The sequence below is a fragment of the Pan troglodytes genome, chromosome 2 (genome assembly GCF_028858775.2).
Source record: "Pan troglodytes isolate AG18354 chromosome 2, NHGRI_mPanTro3-v2.0_pri, whole genome shotgun sequence".
NCBI classification, from domain to species: Eukaryota; Metazoa; Chordata; class Mammalia; order Primates; family Hominidae; genus Pan; species Pan troglodytes.
This window is the reverse complement of record NC_086015.1, coordinates 159,913,426-159,927,513: the sequence shown is the minus strand read 5'-3', so window position 1 is coordinate 159,927,513 and position 14,088 is coordinate 159,913,426. Positions and strand designations below refer to the sequence as shown.

The window sequence follows — 14,088 nt, the reverse complement described above, 5'->3', positions numbered from 1 at the left end:
ATCTCTGAAACACTTGAACTTCATCCTTGAAGGCACCAAGCTATCACACTGGTGCCTCACATCTGAAAGTTGGATAAAAGACAGTAAAGGTCCTGTGTACCTTTACCATTTTTACCTCAATGACCTGCTTTTGCAGGCAAATGTGCAGTAGCTTTAAGCCAGTATCTTGAAAGTGGGGTGCATATAATGATCAATTGAGATGAAAGACACAAATATTATAACATGTTTATATTTATTTTTATCTTTAAAAAATGAAAAAATGCTGTTTCCTCATATTTTAACACTCTCATTGGGGCTGTCTGTTGAATGAGCACATATCATGTACAGTAGGCATAGTACCCTCCAGAAAGAATGAGAGGTTCCTGGAGCAGAGGGAGGTATCCACCCTTTTTTCCCTTTCAAGGTGTTGTAACATATTGCATTTTGTTGGTTCTTGGTTAAGTGGGTTTAGGATTATATAATTTAAATTAGGGGTCGGCCAACTATGTTCCCTGAACCAAATCTGGCCTGCTGCCTATCTTTGCAAATGAAGTTTTACTGGAGCACAGCATGCTCATTCTTTTGCATATTGTCTATGGCTGCTTTCAGACAATGGCAGAGTTTAGTAGTTGTGACAGAGACCATATGTCCCACAAAACCTAAAAGATTTACTATCAAACCCATTACAGAAAACATTTGCCAAACCTTGTCCTAAATAGTTCCACTTTTGCAAAATGTTATAAGACTGTGGGGGAGGGGGGTGATGAGAGTGGGAAGGAGAATTGTACCCATGAAAATCTTTACATTACACCCAGGTTATCTCACGATATTTTTATTTTATGAGAACACATATCTCAAAGTTGCTGACCTTTTTTTTTTTCCCCTGACGACAAGTAGCTGATTCTAGTGACCTAGAAGATATTTTGGGGAAAAATAAAAAAAGACTCAAAATTTAAACTGTCTTTTCAAGGTAAAAGGACATTTTTAAATAGTGAGAAAAACATATGTAATTTCACAAGAAACCTACTATGAAAAATTCTGAAAAATAAAATTTTGATATGTTTCCATTTTATGTAATTGTTTCTTAAAAAGTATTATCACATAAAAATGTCCACATCTGCATTCTTAGAAACACCTGGAAGCAGAATTTTCATTTAAATGCTATCTAAATGAAGAGTTTCAGTAAAATTTGAAGAGATATGTTAAAAATATAAAAATACGTTTTTCTATTAGTTTGCAAGAACAACTGATTGACATCTAGAACTATGAATATTTCCTAGCTGATTTTCAACAGAAATTTTTGCTTAAGGAGATTAAGAATGAAAAAGTGGTATTATGATTTAGTAAGCTCAGCCAGTGATGGGCTTCTTCCATTCAGATGTGTCTTTGGGATATTCTTTTTCCAGCTACTATTAATATTTTTTAGTGAGAACAAAAAAGTATTTTGTGCATATTTAATAAATATAAAAATACTAACATTTCTTTTTAAAAAATCTTTTTATCTTTTATTTTATATTACTTATTAATCTATTTGTTAATTTATTTCTATTTTTGTATTTGTTTTATAATGTATTTAATTTATTAATGGAGAAAATACATATATAATTTATGAATATATAAATATACATAGATTGGAGTGGATGCTCCCAAAGTTTTCAGTGATAGAAATTTATAGTCAAAATATTTAGTGATCAATAATTTGTAGTGTGAACTTGAAATTTAGTAGATTTAGGCTTAAATAGGGCTCTGTCACATATTGGCTACATTCTCTTGATTAAAATAATTTATTGTATGTTTTATTTTCTTAATGGTAAATTGAGATAAGGCACATAAGGCACTTAATACAAAGCCTAGCACATAGTAAATGTTCAATAAATATCAGTAAATATAATTATTGTACCTATATATCTCCAAGTTCTCCAGCTTTCCAGGGTCACCCTTTTCTTTAATATTTCAATAAAATAATTCAACTCCTCCCATCCCACTTATGGGAAAGCTACTATATGCCCCTGATTTTTTTGTAGAAAGTCCTGTCTGAGTACATTGAGAGTGCTATAACAAGTTACCATAAACTGGGAAATTATAAACAACAGAAATTTATTTCTCACAGTTTGAAGTCTGGAAAGTCCAAGATTGAGGTGCTGGCAGATTTGGTGAGGGCCCACTTCTTAGTTCATAAGACAGGTATCATCTCGCTGTGTTTTCACATGGCAGAAGGGAAGAGGGAGCTCTTTGGGGTCTCTTTTATAAAGACACTAATCCCACTGAGTGCTCTATCATGACCTAATCACCTCCCCAAGGCCCCACCTCCAAATACCATCATACTGGGGATTGATTTCAACATACGAATTTTGGGAAGACACAAACATTCAGCCTAGAGCAGTACTTGAATTCTTCTGCTATGTTAGATTTTTTCTGGTTGCCTAATGTCCCTCTCTTGGCTCAGTTCTCTATCACCTGCAGGCTTATCTATTCCTAATCTACATGACTCCAAGAGTAACTATTATAAGACTTTCCTTAAGACTTGTGGATAACACAGGGTAAATACAGTTAAGAACTGGAAAGAATTTACAATCTAGGCATCAAACAATGCCCTTCCTAAATTCATGCACTGCTGCCCATTGCTGGGAATGTCTTAATAATTCTGTCCAGTGTTGAGCCTGGCCTGTTTCCCTGTTGTTGGTACTATTCTTTTCCTTTCAGAAAACTTTCTGCCTTTCTAAATGTTTCCTGAATTCAGAGCCCAGCCCCCAGTTTCTCAGACTACTGCAGGCTACTCTATTATGCCAAGGCCATGAGTACAGCTGCAGTCTGGGCACTAAACTTCTCCGGGGGTGCCATTCACACTGACAACTGAATAATGAATGCTCCCTGGAGTTGTACAGTAAGATAGCCCTGCCTCTTTCCATCAAGAATGGGGTGAATGCGAAAACTTCACTTTCAAAATCAAGAAGCCCATTAGCTAAGAGTACATTAAATAAAAATGCCATTCACTATAGATCGCTATCTCTCCCCAAACAAACAATAAATAAAAGCTTTTGACTCCAAAGTTATTAGATTGAATTATTAGGCAGAGATCAAGGTCAACATTTTTGTACTTCCCTTCTACAAGTCTCTGTGCTGGAACTGGGTCAATAAAACATTTATTAAACCCCTTTCTCAATCAACTCCTGTGTGTCTAGATTTCCTCCCCTTTTCACCACCACCGCTGCCAATAGCAACAATACTATGATTACCATCACCATCATCATGACCTGCATGATCGCCTTGACCATGAACATCACCACCTCCGCTACCACCATAACCATCTCAGTCACCACTATACAGCTGACTCTTGAAAGACACAGGTTTGAATTGTGCAGGTTCACTTACGTATAGATTTCTTATGCTTCTGCCACCCCTGAAACAGCAAGACCAACCCCCCCTTCCTCCTCCTCCTCAGCCTACTCAACGTGAAGATGATGAGCCTCATAACTTTGTGAGGTAGGTACTGTTATTATTCCCATTTTACTGATGGACATTTACTGAATGATGATCCAGTTCCAGTTAATAAATAGTGAATATATTTTCTCCTCTTATAATTTTCTTCATAACATTTTTTCTATGGCTTATTCTAAGAATACAGTATATAATACATATACAAAATATATGTTTAATCAACTTTACACTATCAGTAAGACTTCTGGTGAACAGTAGGCTATTAGTAGTTAAATTTTGGGGGAGTCAAAAGTTATATGTGGATTTTCTACTGGGTGGGGGGTGTCCGTAACTCCCATGTTTTTCAAGAGTCAACTGTATCACCATCACTACTATCATGAACATCACAATCACCATCAACATGAAGGACCACTATCATCACCCCAACAATAATGATCACTATCACTACAGCCATCACTACCTACTTGGCTTTTCTGAGGCCCTGTGGCAATTGTCTGAAAAGCTGCCAAAGCTCTCTAAAGTTCTTTATCCTGGGAATTCTATAGGCATGTCTGCCAGCTGTCTGCTTCTGACTTTGTGTACTAGCCAGATACCCTTTCCCCCCATTTCTAGAGAAAAGGATAGAACAAAACTCATGTCCAAGTCCTGATCTCTTGCTTCCACCCAGCCCAACTGTAGGCTCTGACATTGGCATCTTCAGGTTTGGGATTGATCCTGAGCTTTGTTAAGCACGTAACCAAGCTTCCGTATTTTTGTTTCTACCCTTTTCATCCTATTGTTTCCTTTTGTCTCTAGAGAAAACTCCCTGTTCTATTTCCTGGACCTAGCGCCATCCAGACAACTCTAACTCGTGAAAAGGGGTAATGGTAATTACAAGTGACCCCTTGCCTTTATCGGCTCCCTCAGGTCCTTGGTTATCCTGTGACAGAAAACTCTAAAGTCAGAAAAATTTTCAATCCACTTGGCACCCCAGTAAGAGATTGAACATCTGCCACTCTTGGAGCCAGTTGGTTTCTCACCCTCCAGAAATGGGAGATTTCTGTTGAACAAGAACAGCAGGGTTGGGAATGCCTTCACTTGGAGGATGTGTCAGTGCAATGGTGGAAGCCTTCTTGCAATAGCTTCAGGATCCATCACTGATCCCTGAGTGGAAAATATAAGCATTGTGGCATAGGCCTTCACAAACAACATTGGCCATGAAGGCACAGCCTTCCTAAAGGCTTTCCATTTTCTTTTTAAACTGAATATGGTCTAATACAGAACAGAGAGGGAATGGGAATCAGATTTTAAAAAGGAGACTGGGCATGGTGGCTCATGCTTGTAAGCCCAACACTTTAAGAGGCCAAGATAGGAGGACTGCTTGAGCCCAGGAGTTGGAGACCAGCCTGGGCAACATAGTGAGACCTCATCTTTACAAAATAAAATTTAAAAATTAGCCTGGTGTGGTGGCATACATCTGTAGTCCTAGCTACTCAAGAGGGTGAAGTAGGAGGCGTGCTTGACTCGGGAGGTCAAGGCTGCAGTGAGCCATGATTGCGCCACTGCACTCCAAACTGGGCAATAGAAAAAGATTGTCTCAAAAACAAAATAAAAAAATAATAATGCTTTCCCTGTAGTTAGAAGCACTTCTATAGTAGGAGCTAGAAGCAAAAAGTTGAAACAGTACCTGAACATCTCAAGTAACAAATCAAAAACTAACTTTTGGTTTGATTATCTGGATTGAATGAAAGTGGTATATAGTATAGGTGGAAGCAGGCTACAGTGACTATAAGCACAAATTCCAGAACCAAACTGCTTGAGTTTAAACTTAGTTCCTCTGCTTACTTGTTATGTGACCTTGGTTAAGTTACTTAACCTCTTGAGGCCTTAATTTGTCCATCAGTAAAATGGGAATAATAACAGTACCTACCTCACAAAGTTATGAGGCTTAAAATGGTTAATGAATGAACAGTGCTTAGAACAGTGTCTGGCACCTATGAGTTCTATTATCCCAAAAGTTGTTTCAGTTATATGTCACTTGGCTTTTTCAGACACAATCATAGCATTAATGTTCTTGTGAGCCCATGTCTGGATAAGAAAGAGCCGATGCATCTACTTTAGTGTGGAGGGCTCCTCTATCTTTTCCATCACACAATCTGAGGGAGAAGGCCTCACAGAGCACAGGGTCCTTAACTTGCCTTGTCTAAGCATCATCCAATATGCTTATCAAAATTCAGGAGGTTTGAGAAAGGGTCCAGAATCTAGTTTTCACACTCCCAGGTGGTGATAAGAAGGCTCAGGGAAGTTGTAAAATGTTGCACTAGCATAGGAGTTGGCAAATTATGGCTTGTAGGCCAAACTGTATTTTCTTTTTCCCTTACAAACAGAAGCCCAATCTTGTTCAGGTATGGGTGACCACTTGCTTAATGGATAACTCCTATTCCCCAGGGAGTGAATGTTGGTTAGTTCAAAGCATTCATAGTCAATCTGTCCCCCTTGCCAGGGATTGGTTTAGGCATGGTCTTGTGATGCAACCCGGAATAGTAAGACATAACTGAAAGTCCACTAGAGTGTTACTGTAAGGTTTTTCTAACTCTTATAAGACACACACACACACACACACACACAAAGGCACTTCATGAGGATCATCCCTTTCTACATTTGGATGTTGCAAATGAGATGTGGTATTTGAAGCCAGAGCAGTCCTTGCAGTCATGAGGGAAGAGCCAAGAGAATCACATAGATTCCTTGGAAATGTTGCACCTTTGAATTAATCAGTCTTGAATTAATCTGTTCTAGATTTCTGTTAGGAGACATATGGAATTCATTATATTATAATTTAAGATACTTTTATGTGTCTTTACTGAAACAATCTGATCACCTTGACCCTCTCCACATGACTCTTTGGAGAAAGGTACAATAGAGAACAAAGTTAAGTGGATGTCCCATCCTTCAAAGCAAAGCTTCAAATGAGGTCCTCTGGTAAGAAGCTCCTGATTATGAACAATAAAAAGCTGATTAGAGCTGGGATTATTCTTAATAAGGTTTGAGACCTTAACAACATCTTTATGAAAGATAATATTCTTTATGAACAAGGGGTTAAAGAAAACTCTGTACCTTGCTAAGCTTAAGAAAGCTACTTTATATCCTGGAGAAAGGAATTTCCTGGGCTCTGAGCTAGTTAATAAATAATTTCTAAGTAGCTTGGTTCTCTTCCCCACATAAGAAGAACGCTTAAAGGACGCTTGAATCTGCAAAGTAAATTTACTATTAGACAATCTCAATGCTAAGATTTTCCATCCTACATCTTTTTCACTAACCAATTTCCATTCTCCCCCATCTTCCACAAGAGATCTGTTTTACTGGGCTATCTGACTAACTGTAGTGCTTGCCATTATTCAGTATTTAACTGCTCCTTTGAAGAAACCTTACTTTAAATGGGTTTATCTTTAGCATGTAGATATACCACTTTCGGAAAGCCACTGGTAGTCTACTCTTGGAATTTCACACAAATTTTAACACTTTCAACAGGCTTTTGAATTTTTCACATTTGTAGAGCTCGTTTTAATTATTAATTTATATTGGAACAGTTCTCTGATGATTCTCCAATATCATTACTATTATTTTTACTATTTGTATTAGTTTTCTATTGCAGCTATTACAAATTACAACTTAGCAACTTTAAACAACACAAATTTATACTTACAGTTCTGGAGGTCAGAGTCCCAAAATCAAGGTGTTGGCAGAGCTGCATTCATTCTGGAAGCTCTGGGTGAGAAGGTGTTTTCTTATGTTTTGTAGCTCCTAAAGGCCATCTGCATTCATTGGCTCATGGTCTCAGCCTCCATCTTCAAAGCCAGCAGTGCAGAGCATCTTTCCATCTCTTTCTTGTCTCCTTATAAGGACCCTTGTGATTACACTAGGCCCACTAGAAGATAACCTATCTCAGGAGTCGGGATTCCTAATCACTAGTGCTTTTTTTGCCATATAAGGTTACATATTGACAGGTTCTTGGGATTAGGACTTGGACACTTTTGTGGGCCATTATTCAGCCTACCACAGTACTTACTATTCCTTCTGCTGCTACTACTGCTATTCTTACTACCACTCATTAAAATTTGATTGTATATCAAGAGCCAGGCACTCTTCTGCTTTACATTCTTTATCTCAGCCAACAAGCCACATATTCAAATTGTGCAAATAACTTTCTTGGGCAGGCTTGTGACTAAGCCATTGCTTTCTGATAAGTAAATGACACTAATTTATCACAAAATTGAATTCCCCTAACAATGACCCACAAAATCTGCATTCCCACTCCTGTCTAGCACTGACTTGTATGTGCCTATGTTATTAATAATTATAAATAAGACTGCAAACTTGTAGCTTAGAAAAATATAGTCATAAATCTATAGTAATGGATAGAAACTGGCATTTAGAAATCCAGCTACATTTATGAGTGGTTGGAACTGATGCTTATAGATACTGGATTCAATTAGCTTAGACCACTGAGACTAATGCTAATTAGATTCATGATTGCTACTTCTATAGGGAATAGTTAATTACACCCAGTTTAGAAACTATGACTTAAACCCTTATCCAAAATACTATAAAATGCATGACCTTCAAGTGAGACCTTTGACAAAAAAAGTGTAGCTTAATGCCCCAAATCTATCACTGCTGTTCAAAAAACAATTTATAAACTGATGGTTGCACAAGAATTTCTTATTCTTATTGACGAGTACTATATTATCATGTAGTTGTGTAGCACCTGTTTAGTGTACTCTTGCCACTCAAATCTGTTAAATAAGATCCTTAATATACTGTGATACACTTTGAAGAGCAGCGTGATGTATCTAACATGAGGCCCACCAAATGGACAATTCGGCACCTAAGACTTGCTAAGCATTAGAAGGGTTAGAGGCTCTTGAACTGGGTTGAACCTATTAGCTATCTGATTTAAGGCTATTTTAAGATTGGATATAATTAAGGACATGCACCTAGTTAAAAAAGGAAATTATTTAAACATGAATATAGAAATAGTCTAGCCCAGTGGTTCTAGCCTGTTAACTATGAACACCAGCAGCATATTGGAATTATCATAAGGAACCATTAATCCATTTAAGCATCATATATGTCTATAGACTAAGTATATCACACATATCAAATGTAGATATATATATTTGTGACGAGTAATCCAAGTTTGATTTAAAAAAAAATCATTGAATTCCTGGTAGCTTTTGGTCATTCTGCATTTTAGAAATCATTAGGTAATTAAGAATTACTATGATAATCGATGAAATTGACATATTTAAAATGGCTGGGCACTGCTCCTCTAGCTTGAAGAATTTGGCAAGTGTTCATGAAACACTTCTACCACACAAACACTTCCATTCACGTAAGATTAAAGCTTCAAAAGAGCTGCCATCTGACTGTTCTATGCAGGAGTTGTCTTCCAAAAGATACGTGAAGAAATGAGTTAAGCAATAAAATAAGACCAACTAATTAATGCTGATGAAATCTTTCAATAGCATCTTTTTCTTTCTATAATGATGGCTTACAAATAAGATTAGAAAGTTAAAGAAGGTAAAAAGCACTGTTTAATTTCTTTAACTTGACTTAAATCAACAAACTAGATGGGACTGTTTTTAAAACTATCTTTTAATGGAAAATGTATCTGGCTTTTAATTTGTAAGTACATGCTATAAGTTGTTTGTATAGCACTTTACAAAAAATTTTTGCATTGTAGTGTTTTAAAGTTAGATAGTCTCATCATTTATAGTCATTTAAAAAAGTCAAAGACGAGAAAGATGAGAAAACTAACCATGTGGTAAGGTTAAGTGATTTGTTCAAGGCTGTATAGTTTAGTTACAATAGAAGAGCTTAAGTTATTTTTTTAAAACCGCATGGTAATAGCAACAACATATGTGGTATGGATTAGATTCCAGAAAAGTACTATGTAGGATTTTCTAAAATGTGTTTTGACTGTTAGATTCAAACTAAGGAAATCTAGAAACATCTTGCAGTAATCTTTCCTTAAATGAAGGAGGAAAAAACCTCTCTTTAAACTGACAGTATGGTATTGGATTTCTATTTAGTCATTTTCAGACCTTATATAATAAAATTTCTTTACAAGTATTTCAGGCCCTAGTGACTTTTTATAACCAACTAATTGTTTACTAAAACAAACAGGTTTGTAACAAGGTGCAGAGATGGGTATTAGATTCATAATACCAAGGATCCAATATTTATAAACTTTGCACACATACAAAATCTTCCCGTCTATAGGATTGTATGACTGGAATCTCAGGGAGTTTGTAGACTCTCTTTTCCTGGAAATCTTAACCATAGTTTAAGAGCAAGTTCCAGCTTCTTGAAATGGTGTAAATTACAGCTGTGCTGGTAGAAGTTACTGAATGCCTTTTAGTATGTTTTAAATCCATAGAACCATTACAAAATTTAGACTGACTTGGTAGTTATTACTTAGTTAAAACAACATACGATGCTATTACAGGGATATAAAAATCATTACACTGGGGCTAAAAGCACTGTTAGAAATGCTTATGTATACTAATCAGATGACTTTGCTAGCTGGCTGAAATCTAAGGGGCTTTGAGAGCTGATGAGACTTCTACAATTCCATTCCCCCACTTTTTTTTTCTTGAGACAGTTACACTCTGTTGCCCAGGCTGGAAGTCAGTGGCACAATCTCGGCTCACTGTACCTCCGCATCCTGGGCTTAAGCCTCAGCCTACTGAGTAGCTGGGACCACAGGCACACATAACTGCACCCGGCTAATTTCTCTATTTTTGTAGAGACGGGGTTTCGCCATGCTGCCCAGGCTGGTCTCAAACTCCTGAGCTCAAGCAATCCGCCTGCCTTAGCCTCCGAAAGTGATGGGATTATAGGCATGAACCACCATGCCTGGCCATACAAATCCTTTTTATATTTCCTTCACACCCAGTGAAAGGGACAACCTGCTTATGTTTTTCTCTGCAGCTGTCTGCTGATACAGATTGAGTTTCCCTTATGGGAAACACCTGGGACTAGAAGTGTTTCGGATTTCAGGTTTTTAAGTATTTGTGTATTTCCCAGTTGAACATTCCTAATCTGAAAATCCAGAATCTGGTATGTTCCAATGAGCATTTTCTTTCAGTATCATGTTGATGCTCAAAAAGTTTTGGAGGCCAGGTGCAGTGGCTCACACCTGTAATCCCAGCACTCTGGGAGGCCAAGGTGGGCAGATCACCTGAGGTCAGGAGTTTGAGACCAGCCTGGCCAACACGATGAAACCCTGTCTCTATTAAAAGTAATAATTAAAAAAAAATCAGCTGGGCACAGAGGCAGTCGCCTTAATCCCAGCTACTCAGGAGGCTGAGGCAGGAGAATCGCTTGAACCTGGGAGGTGGAGGTTGCAGTGAGCCAAGATCACACCACTGCACTCCAGCCTGGCGACAAAGCAAGACTCCGCCTCAAAAAAAAAAAAAAAAAAAAAAAAAACTTTTCCATTTCCTCCAAGTATTACCTGCAAAGTAAAATATTGATTCTTCTCTTGTAAATGATAGTGGGCTGCTAGATAATGTACTTTCTGTAGATTCACACTGCAGAAAAGTTTAAGCAGCAAGTTCTGGTTAGGTCTGTTCATTCAGTCACTCAATCATACATTTAACCAACCAATCAACATTTACAGATCACCAACTATGTATTAATCCAGTGATCTTAAATGGAACCAAAACAACAACAAATTTTAAAGAATTACCATAAGTTTTATTTTTGCTTAGTTTTATTAAAAAAATAAATATGTCATAAAGCTTTCTTTTTCCTTAGGGAGAAAAAAAGGAACAAGTCTCATAAAACCAAATAAGCAATGGTAAGGTGTCTTAACTTGGAAAAGATTAGGAGTCACTGGTTTACAAGTTATAATTGAATGAAAGAACTGTAACAGCCACAGTTGGCCATTTCATGCCAATGGCAGCAAACAACAGGATTAACTAGGGCAAAATAAATAACTGTGTGGAAGCCCTGATAAGTGCTTAATAAACAGACTGATTCACTGAGACATCAGTACAGATACATCTTGCTTAAACAACACAGAAGTTCCTGAAAAGTTTTGTGTAAATGATATAACCACAAACATTACCAGGAGAGCTTGGTAACTGAAAGAATTCCATGGCGAATTCTTTTGTGAACAACTACTTTCACTTTTGTAAATCCAGGTATTTGCTTTTTATAAGGAGTTTACCTAGTTGCTACCTCTCTCAACTGAGGAAACAGCATATTCACCAAACGTTGTGCTCCAGCTGGACCACTGGCACAATTTCCAAGTTTGTGTTTCTATTAAGTAAGTAGTGTAAGTAAGGTACAGTCAGCCAGGGAACCCAGCTGTATCTGACAAAGCAGGTGTAGGAGTGGGACTGCCATCTACCAATAATTCCAGCAAATACTTTTGCTAATATACTTTGTGCAAAACACAGTAATAACCTTATCAATTCAGCTATAGATGTACTTCCTTTTTCTAAAACTTTCAGTCACAAGCTAGGTCTGGAACCCGAAAAGGAAGTAATACTTCTAACCCTCAAGACTGCCTTTAACCAAATTAGCTGCCCAACTCCTTCAAATTGGAATGGATGATAATGAAAGAGACTGAGTTTTCCAAAGCTGAAGTTTAACAACACAAAAATCACATTTCATATCACTAATTAGTGAAAAGTTTTGCTGGTGACAAAAATTTTTCAAATGGTTGTTTTTTGTTGTTGTTGTTTTAACTTCCTCTAAATAGAACTCTGAATTCTGGGGCAAACTCTGCAGAAGTTAAAGTCACTGATGTTCTCTGGTTGGCTGATATATTTTAGTACTGCTGATAGAAATAAAAATTTCTTTCTACCCACCAGAATTTCATGAACTTATACTATACCAAAGCAGTGATGCTTTGGACAGGGAATATGCATGGTAGTACTAGTTCCAGTAAGTTTTATCAAACGTAAATAAATAAATAGAATCCTCACATTGCTCACAGCCTCCATTCCATTTGGTCAAACTTCTACCAGGCCCAAGCCACATTTAAATTAGGCTGTTCAGTTTTTTAATTTAATGCTCCTAATAACATTGCTGTCTATATGTACAAGTGTGAATGAAAAGAGTGTGTAATCTGTCTTTTCCACACTGAGTACACTAACAATTAGTAAATAATTAAAGAGTAAGTGGTCATTTTAAAACTTGTATTTTTTTTTTTTCAAAAAAGCATTTTCTAGCACTTTAAAAAATGGGTCTGAAAAGTGCCCTATTAATGTCCAATGCTGTTCCCCACCCAGTCCCACCCATTCAAAACCTGCTACAAATGCTGGATTGAGTTCATATCAAATAATTTAGCAGTACCAAGATTTTTCAAATGGAAACAGTGTTACTGACTTCTTCATATTGGATAACAAAATAAGGGTAACTCTGGTCATCATTAAAAATGACAAAAATCTGAGGCTCAAAGAAATTATCCACACAAGAGTCATAAAGGTCACTGGTGACACTGCCAGGATTGACTGGCGGGGGCCTTCTCATGCCATGACTGCCCGTTATGTATCTGCCCGTCAGCACTTTGGCCAGAAACATGAAGTGGACTCCTTTGGAGGACTTCTTAGAAAAGTTATGAGAGTAGCTTGCCTTCTTTGCAAAATAACTGCCTTGTCCAAACATTGTAGCATGCTTTCCACAGACTCGAGGGTCAAAGTTGTGTTTGCAGATTCCATCTACCACATCCTGGGATGTTCCATGAAATAAATGTCTCTCATTTATTATCCTGTCACGGCCAAACATTTTCCTGTTCATATATTCCTTTTTCCTAATGGAAAGAACAGACAGAGAATTCAGAAGGATGAAATACAGGTCAATTTAACAGGCATGATGTAGTCATAAACTTCTCTTTATGGTTTTAATGAGGAGTTATCAAGGGCAAAATGCCATCAAAGATCCTATTAAAAGTTGAAACTTATCTTTCCACTGTAGAAAAGGCCTTTTCCTTCTTTCTCCACCAATCATTCACTTGCTTTCTCTTTCATCTTAAATCTATTAAGAGTTCTCCTATGTTTTCCTTCCTCAGGATGCCCTCCTTGCCTAATTCCTCCAATCTGAGGGTCTCTTAGATTCTGAGATTCCTGAAATCTAAATGTATTCCCTCCATTTGTCCTACATTAGTTTGTTGACTTGAGAGGCACCACAGTAAAGGGATTAAGAGCAAGGCCTCTGGTGCCAGACGGCCTGGGTTCAAATTCCAGCACCATATCATAATAGCCGCATGACCTGCAGCAAAGTAAGCTTTCTGTGACTCAGTTTCTTCTTCTCTGTAGGATATAAATTGTAATAATCCTACTTATGTCTGTTATGAGGATTATATGTCAGTCAATACACAGAAAATATGAACATAAATTCTGTGCAAATGTTTACTATTATGTTCCTCATTTGACACTGGCTACAATAAAGCTCTCTTGATTCTTGAACTTTTTTTTTTTTTTTTGAGACGGAGTCTGGCTCTGTCGCCCAGGCTGGAGTGGCACAATCTCGGCTCACTGCAAGCTCCGCCTCCCAGGTTCACACCATTCTCCTGCCTCAGACTCCCGAGTAGCTGGGACTACAGGTGCCCGCCACCACACCCAGCTAATTTTTTTTATTTTTAGTAGAGACGGGGTTTCACCGTGTTAGCTAGGA

The 14,088-nt window shown here is 37.4% G+C and overlaps 1 protein-coding gene across 2 annotated transcripts in view; it reads right to left on the bottom strand.

Annotated features, from left to right (window-relative positions):
* Positions 1–11,138: 11,138 nt before the first annotated feature.
* TIPARP (TCDD inducible poly(ADP-ribose) polymerase) overlaps positions 11,139–14,088 on the bottom strand; it is a 32,483-nt gene continuing 29,533 nt past the window's right edge. For both annotated transcript variants that reach the window (XM_009446731.5, XM_009446732.5), the window contains exon 6: positions 11,139–13,225. In XM_009446731.5, coding sequence (XP_009445006.1) covers positions 12,778–13,225 — 448 coding nt within the window. In that variant the 3' untranslated portion in view covers positions 11,139–12,777. The remainder of the gene's footprint in view (positions 13,226–14,088) is intronic.